The 21,732-nt window shown below is 35.0% G+C and overlaps 1 protein-coding gene across 6 annotated transcripts in view; it reads left to right on the forward strand.

The window, feature by feature from the left end:
• The window catches only part of JAKMIP1 (janus kinase and microtubule interacting protein 1), a 156,920-nt gene that overhangs the window by 102,226 nt on the left and 32,962 nt on the right, over nucleotides 1–21,732 (forward strand). For all 6 annotated transcript variants that reach the window (XM_032685014.1, XM_032685012.1, XM_032685013.1 and 3 more), the window contains 6 exons: nucleotides 1,279–1,338; nucleotides 9,063–9,191; nucleotides 10,424–10,552; nucleotides 14,219–14,302; nucleotides 18,032–18,094; nucleotides 19,227–19,325. In XM_032685014.1, coding sequence (XP_032540905.1) covers nucleotides 1,279–1,338; nucleotides 9,063–9,191; nucleotides 10,424–10,552; nucleotides 14,219–14,302; nucleotides 18,032–18,094; nucleotides 19,227–19,325 — 564 coding nt within the window. The remainder of the gene's footprint in view (nucleotides 1–1,278; nucleotides 1,339–9,062; nucleotides 9,192–10,423; nucleotides 10,553–14,218; nucleotides 14,303–18,031; nucleotides 18,095–19,226; nucleotides 19,326–21,732) is intronic.

Genomic DNA, 21,732 nt, shown 5'->3' on the forward strand with positions numbered 1-21,732 from the left:
ACTGGAGTTTTGGAAGTGTTTGTTCATTCTGCACTGAAGTGAGATGCGAGGAAAATCCATCTGTTTGGACACCTACTTGGGAGGCAGGAGACCCTAGTTAACGTGCCTTAACTAGGTACCTGAGGAGACAGGATTTTTGTTCAACAGTATAAAATTCAGCTGTCTGATTTTGACTTTAGCTTAAATTATTATATTATTCTACAGCATGAAATATCTGCACCAGTCTACCTTAGTAGTCATTATTTTTCCTATTTTTCAAACCACATGTATTCAAGATGCTATATAAGTTGCTGTGCTTTTCTCAATTATTATTTTTTTTCCAAAACTTAATTCCTGGAACAATGTGCTGATAATTAATTGTATTGCGTTTTCCACTGGGAGCTTCCTATTTGTCCAGTTTCTGAACTGAATGTGAAGCAAATAACTGAATAGAAAAATACCATGTAGGGAACAATAACTGCTAGCGAAGCACTTGGAACTGCAATCAGTCTTTTAAAAAGAGAGGTGTTGCAAACAAAGATGCAGAGCTAAGGAAAGAATCAGGAAAAAACCAAGAAGACAGAGCACCTGCCTCCTGTGTTGTTGGGGTTTTTTTCTTACTCCTTTGCATTTTTTTTTACCTTCTCTTCTTCCTCTTCTCCTTTGGAATTCAAGGCAGTATTCTTGGATTTAGATATGTCTTGCATTTCCAGTCACAACCTCCTCGTGTTATGGTATAGTTAACTGTGAACTTGCACCGAAGTCTCACCAGAAAAAAGACACTGACTAAGTTGACAGACTGAGAATGTCTTTGGATTTGAGACTTTTGCCCTACAAGGATAACTCACATATAACACTGCTTATGTATGCTCGTACATCAGAGTATGCCTGATACAATGACTTGTAATTTCTAAGACTGGACTAATTTTTGGCTACAGACCTACTTCTTCAGGATGATTGAACACTGGAGTGAGACTGTGAATTCTGTTTCCATAGTGAGCTTCTTGGTAAAAGAGTCAAAGGAACTTACAGAAATCTGTGCCCAGTATTTAATAAAGCCTTTTCTTGCCAACTTCCCATCAAATGCTTGAAGGATATGGCTGAAGGTTTGTTTGCTACAGGGATAAAGCTGCAGTACAGGGTGGTGTTCTATCAACACAGAGTTATTCAAAAGGATAAAGACATTGTGTTAGCTTTACCATAGGCTTTAAGAAAATGTTAATGACATTTCTTTGTGTTAGACATATCTAAGTATAGTTTTAAAACGAACCCATACCAAAATGTTCTCTTTCCTTCTAGGAAAGAGAACGGTTATTGCGGTCTAAAAAACAGAGGAGGAAAAGTCTGAAGCCTCCAAAGGTGAGCAAACCTTCGGTTATTAATGCATTTCTGTTGTTGTGAACAACACCTGTTTCAAATACTGCCTGAATTTAAAGCTCTACTTAATGGGAAAAAACCCATATAATTCTTCTGTTTTCTATGGTGAGTGCTTAATTTTTTTAGGATAATTCAGGAGCTGCAAGTTTTGTACTGCACACAAGTGATGTTGTTTTGGGGTTTGTTTTAAACAAACAGTAAAATTACCCTTTTAGCCACCGACCTGAATATTCAAGTGGCTTAAGGCCTAAATGACCCAATGACTTGAAACAACAAACATTTCAAAGGACAAATGCTCAGTCCTTTTACAAGAGCATACACCCTTTAAACTACCAACATAGTGCTTAATCACAGTTGAAAACTTTGACTCATGCTAGAGATGTTAATGAACTCCTATTTTTGTGTGTGATATATAAATAGTAAGAGGATTCCAACGACTCTACTCTAGAATACAAAGTACAAGAGAAAAATTTAGATTGTAGAAACAAGAAAGTTTTGCTTTGGAATGTACCTTCAATGTTTATTGTAACACGTGCTTAAAGTAATTAATTTGCTGAATAATTTTTTTGTGAAGTTGAACATTAGCAACCTGGAGCATGTGATGGGAGGGAAATGGGGTAAGAGGGAAAAAATGGAAGTGAAGAGTGGAGATATCATTATCATTTATATTGTAGCTTAAGATACATTTCATAAATGGGTGCCTGTTGTCAGTGTGTTCTGCATAGTCTATTCCTGGTGACCTCCAGGTGGTGCTTTTTTATTGCTCTGCGTTCTCTTAATGCCTGTACTCTGAAAAATGCATTCTTTGGGATTCTCTGTTTCACTGGTAGTGTCTTGAAATTTTTCTTCTAATAATGGTGTGTCTTTCAGATGGTAAAAAAGAAAAATTCAAAAGTAACCACAGATCTTACCAAATATATTTGCAGCAACCATAAACCATTCTTTCTTGGTGTAGTATAACTGGAAGTTTGTGTCTTGAGATCAATTTTTTAAAAAGTATGTTAAATCATATATATATGTATGTAACTTATACTGTACTTTTTATAGTCCTCTCCAATAATTAGCTTTTATCTGACTTCAAGTTAAATGTGTAGGATATTTTGCTAAATTGTGAAGTTCCTAATTAAATGAACTAGTTAATTTAATTTTTAGGCATTGATAACTGGTGGTGCTTATTTCTATAGGCTGAAAACTTCAATAAATATGCATTTATATCTTAAAAATCTATGTTAATAGAACTTCAACTGGTGTAGACTCTGTACCCTTTCCTTTTACTTTTTTTGTCTTGAGCAACCTGATGCTTTTGTTGTGTCTTCTTTTCCTTATTGAACAAAACAAGAGTTGAACAACATGAGGATTGGAGAGAATGTGCATGATACCATTAAAAAAATTGTAGCAGTGCTGTTCTTTGTGTGCTAAGAGTACTATAACTGGAAGAATTCTGCAGAGTTTACTGCAGAATGAGCAGCAAAGTTAGTAGGGGTGTGCTTCTTATTTAGGATATGATAGATACTTCAGAAAGAATGAATTAATCAGTACCACAGTCTTCCTACAGTTTTTTCTTTAAGCGATCTCTGTAGAATGAGCTCATCTCTTACTCAGATGAGCTGTTGAGATTGTACCATCATCTTGTCCATTATTGTAGCCTCTTTCAAGAATCCAGATGAAAATGGTAGAATTCATTTAACCAAGCATTGCAAATGTTTGTTATATGTCATTAACGGACATGAGATACAGACATCTCACTCTGGGCAAAATGTTAGCATTAAATGGTTGGAATGTAGATATGTAAACAGGCCGTGTGAGTTTTGTCCTAAAATTGCCTGTTTCTCTCCATGGATTATAAAAGCAGTCTAAGATGAGTTGGTCTATATATAGACAAGTGTATTTCTCTCTATGGTCTGTGTAATATCTTTATACCATAAGATAATATAACCTGTATAGAATAGTAGTGAAATTATGGATGTATCTGTCCCAGCCAAACACTCGGAATAAGAAATTACTGATCTAAATCTTTGGCTTTGCTTTTCTAAGGATTGTTAAATGCAAAATTAGCATTAACACAGTGAATTACCAAGTTGGGCTGTGGAGTTGTATCTATTTCCAGACATGTCCTACTTCCCTTGGCAAATTGAAAGATGAAATAACTCATGAGAATAAGATTTCATGAAAGTGGTCAGATAAGTTCAAACTGGAAGGTATAGAAAGATTCATTTTTTGTTCTAATAACCAGGAACTTGGCACACAGGGTGAAGATTTGCACTCATCTACTGTTGCAGCTTCTCCTAAACAGATACTTCTACACTCCAGCTTCTTTCATTTCTGAGGGACTCTGACTGCACAGTGCCTGTGGTTGTTCCTAATATGAGTATTTTCCTGACAGTGATTCCTGTTATCTGGAACAGGATCCATGGCATGTCTTTCTCCATTCTTGAGACAGCTTGCGTTGAATGATCTACCAGGCCAGTCCAGTAGCCTTTACAGCCCTGAACATCAGTTCAGCTGAAAAGTTTTTGAAAATTTTAATTTTATGCTTTTGTTTTGTTTTTTGCTCTTGTAATTAGATGTTTGTGTTATTTCTGGAGCTTTGTAGGTGCACTAGGTTACTGTTGCTAGTGTAGCTTTGACTGAGCACTCTTTTAATTCCCAATGGGGCATAGGAGCCCATGCAACAATGCTGGCAACTGGCTCTGGTTCCCTGAGGAAAGGAGCAGCCAGGTGGGATGGGCTTTATAACCTCTGTGCTTGCAAGGTGTTTAGAGGACTAATGTAGCAACTCTGTATAGTCAGATACTGAAGGACAGTTTTTTCTGAGGTGAAGCAGTCTAAACTGGTGGAGTTTATTTGGATTTTTTTATATTAATGGACCATTGGGCTTGCTAGGAAAAAAATTGTGATTCACCAGGTGAATCTTTTGCTGTTTAAAGCACGATTTTTTTCAAGGAGCTTCTTTTTTCCCCTTTTTTTGTGCTGAAATAACTAAGAAACTTCAGAAACAGTATTTTTTTATGTTTTGTTTATTTTTGACATGTAGAATGGAGTTACAGTGATTTCATGACTGATGGAGTCATGCGTTTAAAATAAGACGTATTTACCCAGCTTGTTTGGAAAGTGCAGGACTCTATGGATTTATGTCTTTGTTTAAACTTTAATAAATAAACTGTATTCGTGGTAGTGGAAAGCCTGCACACTGGTGTAATGGGGTTCATATTTCTTGTTTTATATTTTTCTTTTTTTCTCTGCCTCTGTGCTTTGGTGTGCCTGTATTTTTCTGGCTGCCAAGAAATGACATATAAGCATGAAGGTAAGAAGTTACTGAGTAACAAATCTGATTGCATTACAAGGAAATATATCTCAGATAATTTTTACCATGTTCAGTTAAGTACTTGAAAATGAGATATTTAAATGTAAAATGAAACTACTTTAGCAACAGAGAAATCAGATTATATTGAAATTTGCATATAATGCAGTCTATGTGTCACTGTTGATTTATAGCATTGTAAACTTTGATGTTTACTGAGCACCATACTACAGTAGAAGCATTAATACTTGAGTTATAAAAACCTAATGCATAATTTTACTTTAAAATTATGTGAAAACATTGATATAAATCTACATGAAAAATACTTGCTATTAAATGCATGGCAGTAGTCAGTGGAAATTAGAATTCAAATCAGAATTTTTCAGTAATTTACGTGACTATTTTCTCAGTTAAGAACTTATGATTTAGAAATAACAAATGTATAGAACAAATCAATATAAAAGAATCTCTAAGTCGTTGAGAAACTTTTAAGAAAAGTTTGAATGAAACCTGAATTTACTTAGTTTATAGTTACAAAAATCCAAGTATAGTGCGTTTCTATATACTTTTCAAAGATTATTGTGATTAAGCTTTTGAGCCATGTGTGAAATTTCCCTTGGAGTTGGTGTATTTATTGATGCCTTAATATTTATTACAGTGTTTATCAACAACTGTATGACTCAGACGTCTTTTTTTCCCATTTTTTCTCTCTCTGCAGCTGTTCCCTTGCCAGTTAATTTGGCAAGGTTTTGCTTAATTTCTGGTTTTGCTGTAAATCAGTTCTTGTAACAAGTTACTTCAGATACTAGATGATCAACAATAAACACTGCTCTTTTGTAATTATGTTAAGAAGCAATTCATACATGTGCAAGAAATACTCAATGGCTAAATACCTTATCTCTAATGCCATGGAAAGTGTCTGCTCCACAAAGTGATAAATGTATAGAATCTCTAAAAAGGAAGGAGTCATTAAAAATAAATAAAGTGATTTACTTGTAACTCCAAATATTATAGGCAGTCTGTATAGCATTTAACACGTTTTGACTTTTAACTCTCCTTTGAGTGTTGGGGTTTTTTAGTGTGATGGGAAATACTAATTTTCTTTCATAATTCCCTCACATCTAATAATGAAGTGATTTATTTATTTATATATGCAAACTATTTCCCCCTCCTTTTGCTACTAGTGAAATGTTTAAAACCAGGTAAGTTTCTGTTGTCACAGCAATGTCATTGCTTTCAGCATCTTCTCAAACCTGTATACCTTTATATAAAATCAAAGCCACTGCTGTTTTGCTATTTTATTTTCACTCCTTGGAACAGCATGTGTAGGTGTGTGCCTGCAGGATGAAAGGAAGACATATACTTAACCTGAGTTACCTAAGTGACTATAGCAGAGGTATAGCAAAAAAACCCCACAGGTATGGTAGGTCTAATTGTCAGTTTTAACTAAGCTGCTCCTGACCATCATGGTACTGGGTTCTCTGTGCCATATATATGACAATAAATTGGAGTTTTGCCATTTTTGAGGCTAAACACCCTTGAAGCAGAAGGCATGAGCAGGGTCAGCTGTTCTGTTGTCCAAGTTGTTTGTCCTTGGCTGGGCTCCTCCAAAGCACATGATGGTTCTGAGCTCCATCCACAGGCAAGCAGATGTAGGCGGAAGAGCAGGATATAGAAGAATCAGCGTAACAGTCTGTATGAAGCTTTGTTCTGGGTTTGCTTTCAGTATCTTTGAGTAAAGCGTATCTACATTGCAAAGTGAGGATGTGGTTTTCATTGAAGTCTCTGGGGTTTTGTTTACCTTCCGCCATCTTCTTTACCTTCATAAAATCTAGCTTCATCTTTATGGAACTGTATGTGCGGATCAGTTTGGAGTCAAAAAAGTGAGTTGAGCTTGCAACTTGTATTGTAAATTTGTCTTCCTTACAACTTGAAGATAGCACCATTTCTTTAGCCCTATTTTCAACTTTCAATATTTATTTGTAGTGTTACTCTTAGATGGTTGAGGGCTGCAACCAGTGCTCAGTGCAGGAGAAATTCTGGATGGGCCATCTCCCAGGGACTAATTGCACCTCTGTTTTTGTGGTAAACCTTTGTACTTAGGAAAGAGGAGTCTGAAATGTTTGTAATTCAAGTGTGAGAGAACACATTAACTTTCTGGATAAGTCTTTATATTTTTAGAATACAGCTTAAACCTATTCCCTGTGTCCTTTGTTTTGTTAAGTAGGACAGAAAGGTAAACTGATGAATGCTGGAGGAAAGGATTGAATTATCCCAGGGAACTGTTTGTCTTAAGCATCTTAGACATAGCCTGTTGAAAGGATCACAGTGCTTCCTAAACAACTGAGAAAAGGATAATGTGTCTTTGCAACACTGTAGCACTATAACTACAATCCTTTTCTTTTCTTCTGAATACACAAAGTAGTGGTCTAGTAGCTCGCAAAAGGAAAGCTGTTTCTAAAGGTTGTTCGGAAGCTCTTTGCCTTTTGTGCCGCATCATTTTTATATGCGTGCATACGGATAAGCATAGTCTGTTTAGAAAAGATGTGGCTTTTGGGGTTTTTGTGCGGTTTTTTTGAGTGCATAACGTCTTTTCAAGAGGAGATTTTATTAGAACTGGTTCATTTAAGTGCGTGGTCTGAACGAAATTTTTAAACACTGATAGAAGGGCTCATCTTAAGTGAAGCAATTAAGTGATTCAGGACAGGGGGTTGGAGCTGTCCGTGGCAGTTGGAGTGGAATAAGCTGTACTGTGAAACTATTATGGGGTTGTTCAGCTAATGAGGCTGTGACCTGGTGGACCATGGTGACCAGGGCTGCAGACTGTAAATAGAGCACATGGTGTCATGCATGCAGGCACAAAGTCACACCTATAAGCTTGATTTTATGGTACTACTTATCAGTATAGAGTATTTTGGCTGTTGATGAGATCTGTGCTGAGCTAAAAGAATACAGCAAGCATTACAGGGCTTTGTGAAGACGGTATTTATGTAGACATACTGGAAAAGTCTCTAAAGTTAGGTAAGTCTAGAAGATGGCAGGCAAGAGTAAATATTTGGAATTTATCATGACATGCAGCATTATAGATAAAAACTTTCAGAACCTTGAATTAAATTTATAGCTCAGAATTCCACTCAGTGAATTTGGCTTTGCTGAAGTGTAGGATTCATGATGTTTGGAAAAACAACTGATAACATTTTTTCACCCTTTAGGCATTTTTAATGAACAAAGTATTATCTTTTTACATACAACTCGTATGTTTTTTAAAAAAACAAATAACAAACTGGAACATCAAGAGCATCAAGAGCATCTGACTCAGCATCAAGCAGTGGCAAAAAATATAGAGATGGATAGACAGATCTTTCTTCATCTTCTTACAGCCACCTCTCTCCACTAGCCTCCTGTCTAGGATGCTTCATAACCTGGCTCCGTTTTTCCAGCAACACTCTTTTAAAAAATTTTCTTAATTTTCTTGCTTCTCTGAAATTTTGTTAGATCATTAGAATTCTTGTGTGGTGTAAAAAGTTGTACTTTCTAATAACATTTAATGTTTCCTATTTTGGAAGGAAAAATACTTGAAAAACTGTTTTTTTCTAGTTAAATGTATAAGTAAATTTTTTTTTGACCAGTGGCATTTCCATGGAACTTTTCTGCTTTCTGAACATATGTTAGGAAATTGACAGAAAGGGAAACTCCTAAAATAGTGACGTTTGATATAAAATATCACATTTTCACAATTAATATTGTACTATTCACTTCCACTGGCTACCCATTTTCTCTAATTTTCTGTAAGCATGCATGTAATTGATAACAATGTGTAAAATTCGTAAAATCTCCAGTGAAATGCTGTTTTTCCCCAGGCATGTCTTTTTGATTAGTTTTAATACTGGAGCAAACTCTCTGAAAGAATTGAGAATGATGGTATTGAAAAAATAAATGGTAAGCAGTAGTTTATACTTTTAAGTAGGGGTTTGCAAAACAGATACTATAAATTAATCTATCTTCTCTTTTTACCATTAGTATGAACAATTAAATTTGTTCCACATTGGTCTGGTCCCCAGAATATTTTTTTCCTTTTGGTTACGTCTTATATGTTACATCGTACTGGCTTACTTTCTTCTGAATAGATATTGCATTCCTCTACTGTGAATCTTGTAAGACCTGTTTTGATAACTAGCTTTTATGGCTTTCCTAAAGCATTATTCTGTTGGCAATTACCCAGTACTACGTGCAGTTCAGTTCTTGGAGGTTCTTACAAAAATTATGTTGAAAAAGTAGCTTGTTCAGTCGGAGAACGAGAGTTTACAATGGAGTTTTTTTCCTCCTAAATACTAAAAAAGAAGACCTTGAGTCATTGGGATTTTCCAGCTGTTTTGCTAGTAACTGAAAAAAACTAATTTTTCAGAGGCATGTTGTGGAGACATTTTTTGGATTTGATGAAGAATCTGTTGATTCGGAAACATCGTCTGTAACTTCATACAACACAGATAAAACAGACAGGACACCAGCAACACCAGAAGAAGATTTGGAAGATGTAAGTAGTACTAATTTGTTCTTAAGTTCTATAAAAACTCGACACTGAACTATAAATGTAAACTTTTTTACAGTTGTTCCACAGGAACTGTGAAAGATTTGGCAGAGAAATCCTTTGGTTTTTTTCAAGTCCAGTAACATATACACTTCGCAATAGAATTAATAAGATAATATTCTGCCTGACAGATTTGGCAGATATTGTGCTGAGAAATAAAATTGTTTTTCTCAAACTCTTTGTTATTAGTCAAAAGAAAATGAATAGGCAAACTGCTTTGCCAAAAGTCAGTAGTTCTTAGACAATAGTTTGCTTTTCAACCTTATAATTTATTTGACTGTTTTGATACAACCAGGAGTTTCTTTCTTTGCTCATAATACTCAGAGAGGCTTTTGCAATTCATGAAGACTTAAATGATCATAGGTAGTAAATACCCACTGTCATGTTTTATCTCAGCTCTGTGATATACAGTGCTGCTGGCCTACTTTAGAAGATTGTGGGCATGAGGACAAAGCATGAATTAGATACTCTTTTTCATCTTTCTTTCTTGTTCACTAACTTATAAACCTAACTCATGTGCCTAATGCTCCTCAGTCAAAAGAAGCTTCCTTTTTTTCTAGGTTTAATATTTAATAATATTGTCATCTCTTTTCCTTGGAACTCAAGTTTCTGGAGCAAAAATTAATTAAAGGGAAGGACATTTCTTGTCCTCAGCATTATAGGAAAGGCCTTGTAAGTGTTCAAGTCAGTCGCTCAAAATTCAAAGGAGATCAAGATTTTAAAAACACTTCACATTAAAAAAATAAATTTAAGGAAACGTGGCTTTTGAAATGTAACTTCTCTGTTAGTGTGCTTTACCCTGGCATTGTAGAGAAAAAGTGTAAGGAGGGAGGGATGGACTGCATGAGTTCCTTCTGAAGCTCCCGTGGCTCTGGAGTTGCTGAAGAGAGTGGTGAATAAAAGTGTTTTCTCTCATCTTTCCCCAGACAGTTTTTTCCCATTTTTATACATTGCTGCCTTATATGTAACATACAGTGTCCTGAAATTGTGTGTAAAGACAGTTACTCATCATCCTTCCTTCTTTTCCTTTCCGCGTTTTTCAGGATTTCAAACCTTTATTAAACTGAGACTCAGTATGAGTTATGTTGCTTGTTATGTTTGTGAGTCTATCTGTCTGTACAGACAAAACCATTATATATATTTATACAAAGCCACTTTTTTTCCCCCTGTTCATTAAGAGCACACCTAAAGAAGAAGCTGAACTAAGGTTCTGCCAGCTAACAAGAGAGTATCAGGCTTTGCAACGAGCATATGCATTGCTTCAAGAGCAAGTCGGTGGAACCCTGGATGCAGAGAGAGAAGCAAGGGTAATTTTTTAACTGAATTTCCTTTAACTCTGAAATAATCGAAAAAGCTGAAACAACTTGTAACAACAGGAGGTATTTTTTCAGATCACTGAAATGCAAAGCACAATGTTTTTGAGGACTAGAGGCAAGGCAAAAATTTAGATTAATCTGGTGTAATCAGAATAAAGATGTCTTATTTTATTCTTGCATGGATAATCTATTACAGATTTTGGTAGTAAGACAGTATTATTGAGAGTGATATCCTGGTTGAACCCGCACTTTGGATAGTGACATGATGGATTTTAAATGAATTGCAGGATAGGTTGTTATAAGTACTTAGGTGCTTTCATCAAATATTAAAAATATGACCAAAATCTGAAAAAAATAGTTTTTATTAAATTGGTTTTTTGAATATATGAAATCATAATTTGTTTTTTAAAATCTTAGATTGAGAGTATTCTTTCACCAGAAAGTACCTAGCTAACTATGCCTACTATTGGATCAGCACGTGTGTGTGTTTACTCTCTCTGAAATAAATGTTTTTACTTTCACACTAATCTCTGTACTATAGGCATTATAGGTGTGAGAGAGTATTTGCCCTTCTGCCACCACTGTGTTTTACCATTTAGTGGTGCAGAGATGAGGTCAGCAGAAGTCATGCTAGCATTTTCCATTCTTTTTTTTCCAAACTGGAGATGAGCAAAATAACTTCATAATGAGCTGGTGAGCTTTAACTCAGTCCCCAGATCTATTCAGTGAACAGAAGTGGCATCAAACAAAGAACTGAGTTAACTAGCAGCAAAACTTCTACTTTATTTCAACTCCTTGCAGATAGCAGCATGTCTAGAATTGTGACATGTTTACAAGTCACCCTCTGCTTGAATAACTATTGTGATCAATGACCAAAGAACATATAAAATCCAAATGGGCAATAAATAGCTATAGAGCTGGAAACTTCAGCATCTTCACCTGATGTCCTTCATTCTGCATGAAGTACAGCATTAAATTGTAGATTAGTGACTACTGAGAGAGTTGACTGATGTCATTGCAAGACCACTCTTACAGAGTGATGCTCAGTTATCTTTGAAGGGTCATGGCAATTGTGTGAGGTTCTCGAGGACTGTAAGAAAGCAAATGTCACTCTTGTCTTCAAGAAAGGCAACAGGCGACAAGTGGACAGTGAGGTGGACTGAATATTGGCTGAAATAGCTTAGAGGGTTGTGGTCAGTGGCAGAAAGTTCATCTGGAGGTGTTTCACCTCCAAGTTTGCAGATGATACAAAATTGAAAGGAGATGGTTGTGCTGCCATTCAGAGGAACCATTTAACTGGCTGAAGAAATGTGTGAAGAGGAATCCCATTAAATTCAACCAAGGGAAGGAAAACTGTGGGGAAGAATAACTCCATGTGCCAGCACAGACTTGGGGCTGGCTTGCTGGGAAACAGTTTTGCACAAAATGAAGTGGGGGCTTCTGGTGCACACCAAGTTGAACATGAGCTGTCAGTGTGCCCTTGCAGCAGTGAGAGCCAGCAACCTCCTGGGCTGTGTGAGGAAGAAAGTCCCCAGCAGACCAATGGAGGTGACCCTTCCTCTCTACTCATGATTGAGTGATGTCTGGAGTGCTGGATCACAAAGATGATTAAGGTCTTGGAGAACCTGATACACAAGACTGAAAGGGCTGGGACTATTCAGTCTGGGTAAAAGAAAGCTCAGGAGTAAATGCCTGAGGGAGGGAGTAAAGAAGATGGAACCAATATCCTCTCTCAGCTTTGAGCACAGAGATTGACCAGGTGATTGAACCTCAGTGAGAGTGTAATTCTAAAAAATGTTTAAGCATTAAAAACCACTAACCTCCTTCCCCCTACAACTTCCTCGAACCCCCAAAATGAGAAATGTATTAAATACTATGAATTATTACATGTTACTGCCTTGCCACATGTGGCCTACACTGTACTGTGCCACTGCAACATGTTGCTAATAATGCAGAAAGGCATTTTAATGTGGTTTAAAAGTTACTGGTGGGAAAGAACTCAATTTAATGCTAGGAGCTGCCACTAGCTTAATTGTTCCACTCCTTAAAACAATTAATAAAATATTCACAAAATTCTGTATTAATAGTTATTAGGCATACATATGCACTGTATGATCCACATCCTTTTCTCTTGCAAACATATTAAAATCCACTTAGTGAATATTTTCATGTGTAGAAACAATATGCTTGTGGGAACAGAATTTCTATATGTTAATAAGCAAAGCTTTCAAGGTAAAATTACAGAAGAATGTAGACTACTTGACATTATCTGGAGTCGTTTACAGCTAAAAATGTTAGCCTATTACCCTCAGAGCCTGAATTTAGAAGATTCAGGGTTTACCTTAAAATGTGTCAGCTTTTTTGTGTTTGTTTTTTTTTTTTCAAGGTTCTTTGTAGTGGCTCTAAAGTTCTTTCCTTTTTTTATTTCCCCTGTGAAATATAGTTTTTATAATAGTAGAATTATAGCTTTATTTGTTACAGTTCTCAGCATCTTACAAATGCCTAGTCACTTATGACACTGTCTTTTTAAGTAGGGCTCTTAGCCAAGGAAAGCAATAAGGACTTTGGAGATCACTTCTCAAGATAAAATAGGGATGGAGGGCGTAATTCCATTTACTATTAAAGTACAGTTTCAGGGGCAGTCATGTATTTGACACTTAGGAGAGGCCATTATGTATTTCCTTTGCCTTCATGGGGTTTTTTTAAATTTTATTTTGTAGGCATTTGCAAATTGTCCCTTTTGTAGACTTGGAAATTATTGTTATTTCTTTTTATTGGTGTTTTGGTCTTTTTTGTCATGTCCTTGCAAATCCGTCTTTTGACAAAGATGAGTGAGTCAGAAAGAGCTTTTTGTGTGATTTACTTTGTAGGGCCCAATGTTCTGGTGGGATGAACGTTTCCTATTATTTTTAGATGAGGCTTAAGGTGAACAACAAGGACCCAAAGATGCAAAGACACAGAAGGAAATCCCTGTGGGAATTTTTTAACTGTTTGGGTGAAAAACTACCTGAAATAGGGTGGGAAAAGTACTTACAGTAGCTCAAAGAGCCTCAGTGACTGAGAGTCTCTGGAAACAGGTTGTTTTATATCTGTTTTGTTTAGTACCTTTTATGATTCAGTTCCTTATAAGGCGTCACTGGACTCAGCGAGTAATACCTACTGTAGTGTAATAGTTAATGTAATAATTAAGTAGAACAAGGAGAACTGACCAGTGTATGCTATGTATGGGATATATAAATTATTTGGCATCAATATATTTTATTTACCTAAAGGCGTTTTTCAGTTCTTAATACAGATCTCTTACTCCCTTGTCCCTTTTTTCCCCAATGCCTTGAATTACTAAAGCTTATGAATAGCTTCTTAGAGCTTTTTCATTTCCCAAGTTTTTGTTTCCCCCCTGGGAAGAGCTTTGTCACTGAATGTGTGATGATATCTTTCTAATCTAGGAAGGAAAAATCCTGTTAATCTGACAGTTTTAAATATTTTGTAACATAAACACAAAAGCAATTATTTTAATGAAAAGCATTAAAAGCTGACTGGACAGCCCTTAAAGCAGTATAAAGTATCTTTACTTTGATTCTGTGTGTAATTAAATCTGCCTGTCTGCCTGCATGTGCCTGGACACACACGCATTTTTTGATTTTTTTCCCTCCCCAGACTCGCGAACAACTGCAAGCTGATCTTCTCAGGTGTCAGGCAAAAATTGAGGACCTGGAGAAAGCTCTAATCGAGAAAGGACAGGTAAAAGGCTCTCTTAATGTCCTCTACCACATCATTTTCTCTGCTGCCTGCAGTGGTGCCCTTGCCATCTTCATTGCTTACTGGTGTGTTAGTGTGAATGATGCGGCTTAATTGCGACTGCAGCAATAGATTGCTTAAGTAAAGGGAAGTATTTTACAGCCTAAGCAAACGTCATTATGGATTAATTTTCTAACACATAATGCACTAAAGCGCAGTATCAAAAAAAACATGTCTACATGGATTGTAAATTCTGTTCCCATTGTCATTTGACGGAGGCCTTTCTCCTGTTTTCCGTTTTGTTAATATTTGTTATAAAATCCAATAAAATAAATGCTCTATATTTGTACTGGAGAATATTTTTGATGAGTAGCATGGAAAAATTAAAAAAACCCAAACTTGTAGACATGCTAGAGAAATGTACCACTGAGTGTCTCAGGTTACTGGAAGCCACTCATGGTGTTACTCTCCTGGGTTTAAATTAGTGGAGAACCCAATTGCTTTCAAATTCCCTAACTATCAACAAAGTAAAAGCAAGCCTTATGCTTCAGTATATATAATGTAGGTAAATACTTGACAAAGATGTGACTACTGATGCATATTTAATAATGTCTAGGGTCTTCAGAAAGTCTGATTAAGAGTTATGAGCATGCATTTGCGAATCGTTCAGTTGCATAACTGCTTAGAGTTCACTGAAGAAGTTGGGGAGATTTATTTTATGCTTTGTTGTTTGAAATAAGAATTTAAAAATTGCAGGTTGCTAACGATAACAAGATATAGCTATCTATAGATACATTTGTTCAATCCTGTAGTATTGAACAAAAACAATCTACAAATAATGCTAAGTGAATAATGTCACTATTTTTATGGTTTATTCTTTGTAAGAAAAATTTTCTGTAAGATTCTGTATAAATGCAAAGGTTTGGGGACCATATTCAAATTAAGGGCAAAAGTAATTTATGCTAGCTTCCACACCAATTGCAATTTTCTTAGTGTATTCCATGTAAATACAATATTACTACAAGTAGGGAATATGTTGTCAATCTAAAACCAATGGCTCACTGAGCTTCTGGAAGAATAAATGAGACGGAAAACTTCTTGAGGATCTGCTGCTGACATTTTGGTGTGTTGACAAGAAAGGTGTTGTGGGCCAATTGCTGTGTAGTCAAAAATGTTAACAAAATAGTTGATTATTCCAGTGTATAATGTAAGTACTGTGTATGTAAGTAAGATAAATGAACTCGGATACACGTGTAAGAAATTACTTCTGTGATTTTTTTCTTCAAGAGTGTTATGTCAGAAAGGTATACCTGGAAATTAGAATTTAATTACTTATCACTTTAAGATTCAGAACCACATTTTCAACCCTGTATCTCTCAGTAATCCTGAGAAGGTGAACAGGGATGTGACAGGGAGCAGCATGGTGGTGTCTTTAGTGGTTTGTACGCTGAGCATTAGCTTTACACAGAGGGGTTCACAGTGTCTTCCTGGGAGCTCTAGCACCTGCTTGGTTCTCCTGACCTGTTAGTATTTACATTCAACAAAATAAATGGTTGTGATGATAAACTGAATTCCTTGTGCACTATGTGATTTTTTTAAATTTATTTTGTTATTACCTTGTCATTTAGATGGTCATGGTAGGGATGATGATTTAATAATAATTGTGAAGTGTTCATTTGGGAAGCCAATCCCTAAAGTGCTTTTGTAAAGGAAACAATGAATCAGAAGTTCCAAATGTATTATCCCAGAAAATTTTAGTCTTACTTTACCCCTTTAGGAAACAGAAGCAGAAAAGACCTTCACAATTTTCCTGAAGTAAAATTTGGAGCAGGAGATTAGAATCTTATTGTTAAAAAATTATATGAAGCTTGGTTTATAAAACAATTTATGTGTAATTTCAAAGTAGCTGTCAAAAGCCCTTGTTAATTCCTCTTCTGCTCGATCTGTCAGTATTCCCTCTGAAGTAAAACAAAACTAATAATCCATTTCTGCACAATACATTGATGTGCATGCATAAGAAAATTTATATTAAGTGAAAAACATTCTTATGAAATATTAATAGTGGTAAATAATAAATCTAAAACGATTGGAGTATGTAATGTGCCAGATGGATGAATGCTCAACTCTCTGTGATCTGGTGTGTAAATAGAATTCCTCCAGAGTTTAGGTTTTTTCAGAAAGTCGAGTTGGACTTCATCAAGAAAGAAACAAAAGTTAATTTTCAATAGGCCAAATTAATCTGTTTTTTCTACTTGTGCGAACTGGTGTTGAACCTGCAGGTCTGGTGCAACTGTTGAACCTGCCTTTTACCATATCCATGCTTTGAGATATCCACCCTAAGCCTGTGCGTGCAACTCTTTGTTCAACATTTGACCTTAGTAAAATGCCAGTTAAATGTTAAAGTAGACATTGGATTTTATTCTCAACAGTTTTTTTTTATTGGCTTCAAAAATTCTTGACAAATGTAATATCTTTTTGGTTCCCATTTTAGCATGTTATTCTTATAGCACCACAACCCTGAAGAGCTTGTTTATCCCATGAAAATTAAAAAGCACTTATGCATTCTTGCTTATGAGTGGAAAAAGGAGAAAAAATGGTAGAATATGAAACTGTAGCAGACAATAAGTAGAAAAACTAACTTTAAACTTTTTAAAAAAAAACTAATTGGAGTAAATATCATATCATAATGTTTCAGATTTTTTAGTTGACATTTCAAGGCTATTTCATGGGCTGGGATATCCAGATTTCATTGATTTCTTGTGCAACATCAATGTGCAAATACCTTGCTGACAAAGAAGGTATCATCCTTAATATTTAAGTAAATGCATTTAGATTTTAAATAAATTGTCCCTTGAACCTGGAAGATAATTCAATCTAGAGTTACTATGGCATTTTAAGTGTTGGATATTGTTTTATTAAACATCTTAGAGCAGCATGAGAAAGGTTATGTAAATAGTTTTCTCTACAGGCAAAAAAAAGCTAGTTTGGCTGTTATAATCCATTAAATCTGAATGTCCAGATGTGGATGGCAGTGAGGTTTTGTAGCTTGAGTTTTTAAAGGGATATTTGATGAGGCCTTTTAAAGCCACCGGAAAACCTAAAAGGAAAGATCAGCTTTGGAACAATGGATCAATTCGAAACATAGTTTTTTAAATGGAGTACAGAATATCTTATATCACTTCCCTTCCTCCACAGCTTTGAATTCCTTGTCACAAACACTATGTATTAGCCAGATTCTCACATATTTGGCAGAGGGTAATTATCTGTATATTGCTGAAACTTATTTTCAGTCATTTGGGGTAATTAATGTTTTTCTTCCCTTTCTCCCTTAGTATTTGCATTTTACCACTCAAAATGGGATGATTTTGCAAGAAAGTTCCCAAACCTTTGCAATGGAAATAGTTTAGAGTTCAGCTGAGTAAATAAATGTTTTTAAAATGACATAAAATATTATATAACTGTGGTCTTCCACAATTGCTACATGTAAAGATTGTAATTATATGTTTATTAGGAAAAAACAGACTCTGCAACAGCAAACAGAAGGAACTTTTATTTTCACTGTAGTATAAAATGCTATATATCCTTGAAATATTTACGATAGCTTTATTTTTCAGTGTGTGACCATTTTACTGGAATCTACAATGATGTCTGAAGTCTTGTAATTGTTGTGGTCATTAATTTGTCTTGTTTAACAAAATATACATATATATTTAATCCTCTTCTTCCTCATAGGATTCAAAATGGGTAGAAGAAAAGCAGCTGTTAATTAGAACAAATCAGGAGTTGCTAGAGAAGGTATGTGGGAATATTTTCACCATTTCTGCCCTTTATCATAAAAGACATTGAATGCACTGAGTACTGGAACATCAACATGAAAATGCTTACTTTATTTCTAGGCAGAAACAGAAATTTAAATGAAAGTCTTTGATTAAAGTACGAATATACCTTTGTACTCTTCAGGAATTGAAGTTGCTCTTTATGGTGGCCAGCAGTAGATCCCAAGCTGGCTGATGTTTCTTATGTCCAGCAAAACACACAGTTACACAAAGATTATTATTGTCCTGATCATTAACAAAATTGCCTGTTCCCTTCAACCTTCCACTTTTTACAGGTTTTCTACACATTAAGTAATACTGATTGGTTTAAGACACTGTATTTACAGTCTGAGGTACTCAGAGCTGAGCATCTACATTGTTCTTCATTGATAATAGTGGGAAAGTTAGCTACTACTCAGGAAATCAAAGATTAATTTTATTAGTTAGTAACTTAATATTAATGCAAAAATAACTAAAGGAAAAATCATGTCTAAAAGTAGCTAGAGCCAAGCCAGATTTAATTTATTCAGACACTTACATGGGCATTATAAATGTTGCAGTGCATTATTGCAGATGTTACACTTCTGTTTAGTTTCATACAAAGAAAGGATCGCCCAGTTAAACTAGACAGTAGACCAAAGCTCTTAGTCAACATAATTAATATTCAGTTTTGAAGTTCTGTTTTGTCATTGTTAGTGCCCCAAAGCACAATGCTGGAAAATTAAAAAGTGGACATTAAACCCCCTCCGTTATTGTCTTTCATGTACTATAAATAATAGATGTCTAGTTGGGCAAATACAATGAGAACAGTCTACCCAAATGTTAATGTAATTCAGATTCATTTGCTTGATTTTAAAAGAAAACTTGTATTGCTTAACTTATTCAGATATAGTATTCATATCAATTTTCATGCTACTTCCAGATTACTATTCTAAGAGAACATTGACCATTTGCTGCTGGCAGTTCTCAAAAGTACTTTCTGAAGTGGTGTTCCTTCTTTAGCTGCAAGACATGGCCCAATGTGTAATGAGAAACTGAAATAATTAGGTTTTGTCTAAACTTAGTGCAGTATCTTTTCTACAGGGTGTTACCGTGTTGTGTTTGTCTCACAGATTTACAGAATGGAACAAGAAGAGCATCAGCTGAAGAATGAAATGCAAGATGCAAAAGACCAGAATGAGCTGTTAGAATTCAGAGTGCTAGAGCTTGAAGTAAGAGATTCTCTCTGTTGCAAACTCTCAAATGGAGCAGAAATTATGTTTGAACCCAAGCTGAAATTCCTGTAAAGATTACTGGTGTCTGGTGCATGTTTAAGGGAAGTCACTTAGGTATCTATTTTTTAAATATTGTATCTTGGGATAATGAGATTTGATGCCACTGCCTTAATGTGTTTTGGAGAGAATGCTCACTAATGTTTATAAAGATGTAATATAGCTAATATAAATTGCATATAGTTTGGTTTTCATCTAATAAAATATTTTGTTTTGCAATATTTTGCCTTTTTTATTTGTTTCATTTCCATAACTGCTCCTTTCCTGCATGTAAAATCACTTGGTATGTATACTATAGCCTTGTTTGGCATTGATTACATTAACACACCTTCTCACATCTTGCATGCAGTGATCTGACTAAAGATCTGACACATTCATCACATCAATGTATAATTGCTTTAAATTACACTGATTTGATTGACCGCATTCATACAAAATAAATTTATTTTAAAAATAATACATTTTGATAGATGCTTTGAAAGAATTTCTCTTACCTGAAATCCATTTTCTGATGGTTTAAACTGGTCATGGACTGGAAATAATTGGCCAATGAAAAATGAAAACAAAAAACCCTCTGACAAAGTCAAAGTAAAGTAGTGAAGCACAAGTGTATGTCAGACTAATATGTTGCCCATAGCAAATAAATTCTATACTTTGCATAAATGAAATAAAAATTACAAAATTATTTGTTAATAACAATTTGAACATGTAGGCTGTGATTACAATAGAAAACAATGGTTCTCATCACCTGATAAATTGGGCTCATGTTGAATTTAGTAACACTAAACTAGTGTGTGTGATGCACAGTTGTCACGCAGTTGTGTTGCCTGATGACACATCGTTCAAAGATCATCAGCATTCTTAACACCACTTAGAATAAACTCTCCAAGAAACCTGTCATTGTCACTCCTCCATAATTTTTATCACCCAGCACGTTTCACCAAAAATCTCGGCATGTGTAGCTTCTCTGATAAAGATGGAAATGTCTTCCTGTTATGCGGACGCTCTTTTTGCCTTTGACATTTCTTAATCTTTTTCTCATCCTTTTTCAACCGTATGTTTTGATGTCGTAGCCCATTATATTCAAAGTTATGAATTTAGGTTATTAGAATTTCAGTAGGTGTTCAGAAAAATAAATATGCTTTCTAATACATATCTTTATATTTTATTAAAAGAACTGTAAAGTAAAATACAGAACAATTTAGTATTTGAATTGGCAGTTACGTTAGAAACTGCTTCCTAAAATGTCAGTGTTCTTAGAAGTAAAACCGCTGGAAAAAATTCTTAGGAAAAGAACAAATGTTCTTCAGTACATCCTTCATTAGTGTATTTTTCACATGGAAGAATCACATCAGAAAAAGCTCAGTGTGTCATGTTGAATTTTGTCATGTGCCAAAGCTTTAAAAACTTGTTTTACAGAATAACAATGGAGGTATTTTTGTATGATTACAAGAAAAGATGTTTTTCCTTAGTAGTCAAGCATGTAGACACAAATGTGACTGACAATGCAATACTTTAGGAAAACCATCAATGCTTCTGATAATCAGGACAATATTTTTTAGAGCAGGACAATATTTTTTAAATTATTTCAGATGAAAATTAGAAAACACAGTCATTTGTTTAAAATTTAATGCAAACAAATTTAGGTGAGTTTAATGCAGTTGCAACTGATTAATTTTTAACAACATAGAAAATGATAACAATTTGGACAAGAATTAAGCTTTTGGTTTTGGGTTATGACAGTTAAGTCATTTAAGCCCATTTCAGAATTAGGCTGTTAATGTAAATATTATTTAAAATAAAGCCTGTGAGGGGGAAAAATGTATAGACTATGGAAATTTTCCTCTCTACATTGTAGTTTCAAATTAGGTTTAATCTAGTTCATGAACAAGATTTACCATGCTTTGTAACTCGCTTAAGTGAATGGATGCAGCTCGCCTGCCGTATCAATTAAAGTACCTCATTTTGTAGTTTAGAGAATGGAGCAACACATAGTCATAAAAACTAAAATATTTGCAGTAGTGCTCTCTTTCAGGAAATGAAACTGTTGATGCCAAAGCCTCCTCTTGTAACATGGAGATAAAATCTGGTGTTCCTTGCTTATGTTCCCATGGCCAGAGAGAATTTCAGAGTAAGACTCAGTGCCTTGGTTGCCCAGAGCCTTCAATCCAGTCATTTTCACAAGCACATTAAAATTTAATTTAAGTAAAATTGCTTGTTTATTGCTTTACTCTATTTCTGCCTTTGAAGAAATAATAGGCTGATATTTTGAAGAAATGCATAAAACTCAAGTAGATGGACTGGATAAGTTTTAGAAATACTATAGTTTTAGATAAATGAGAATTTA

This window comes from Chiroxiphia lanceolata, chromosome 4 (genome assembly GCF_009829145.1).
Source record: "Chiroxiphia lanceolata isolate bChiLan1 chromosome 4, bChiLan1.pri, whole genome shotgun sequence".
In the NCBI taxonomy this organism is placed as follows: domain Eukaryota; kingdom Metazoa; phylum Chordata; class Aves; order Passeriformes; family Pipridae; genus Chiroxiphia; species Chiroxiphia lanceolata.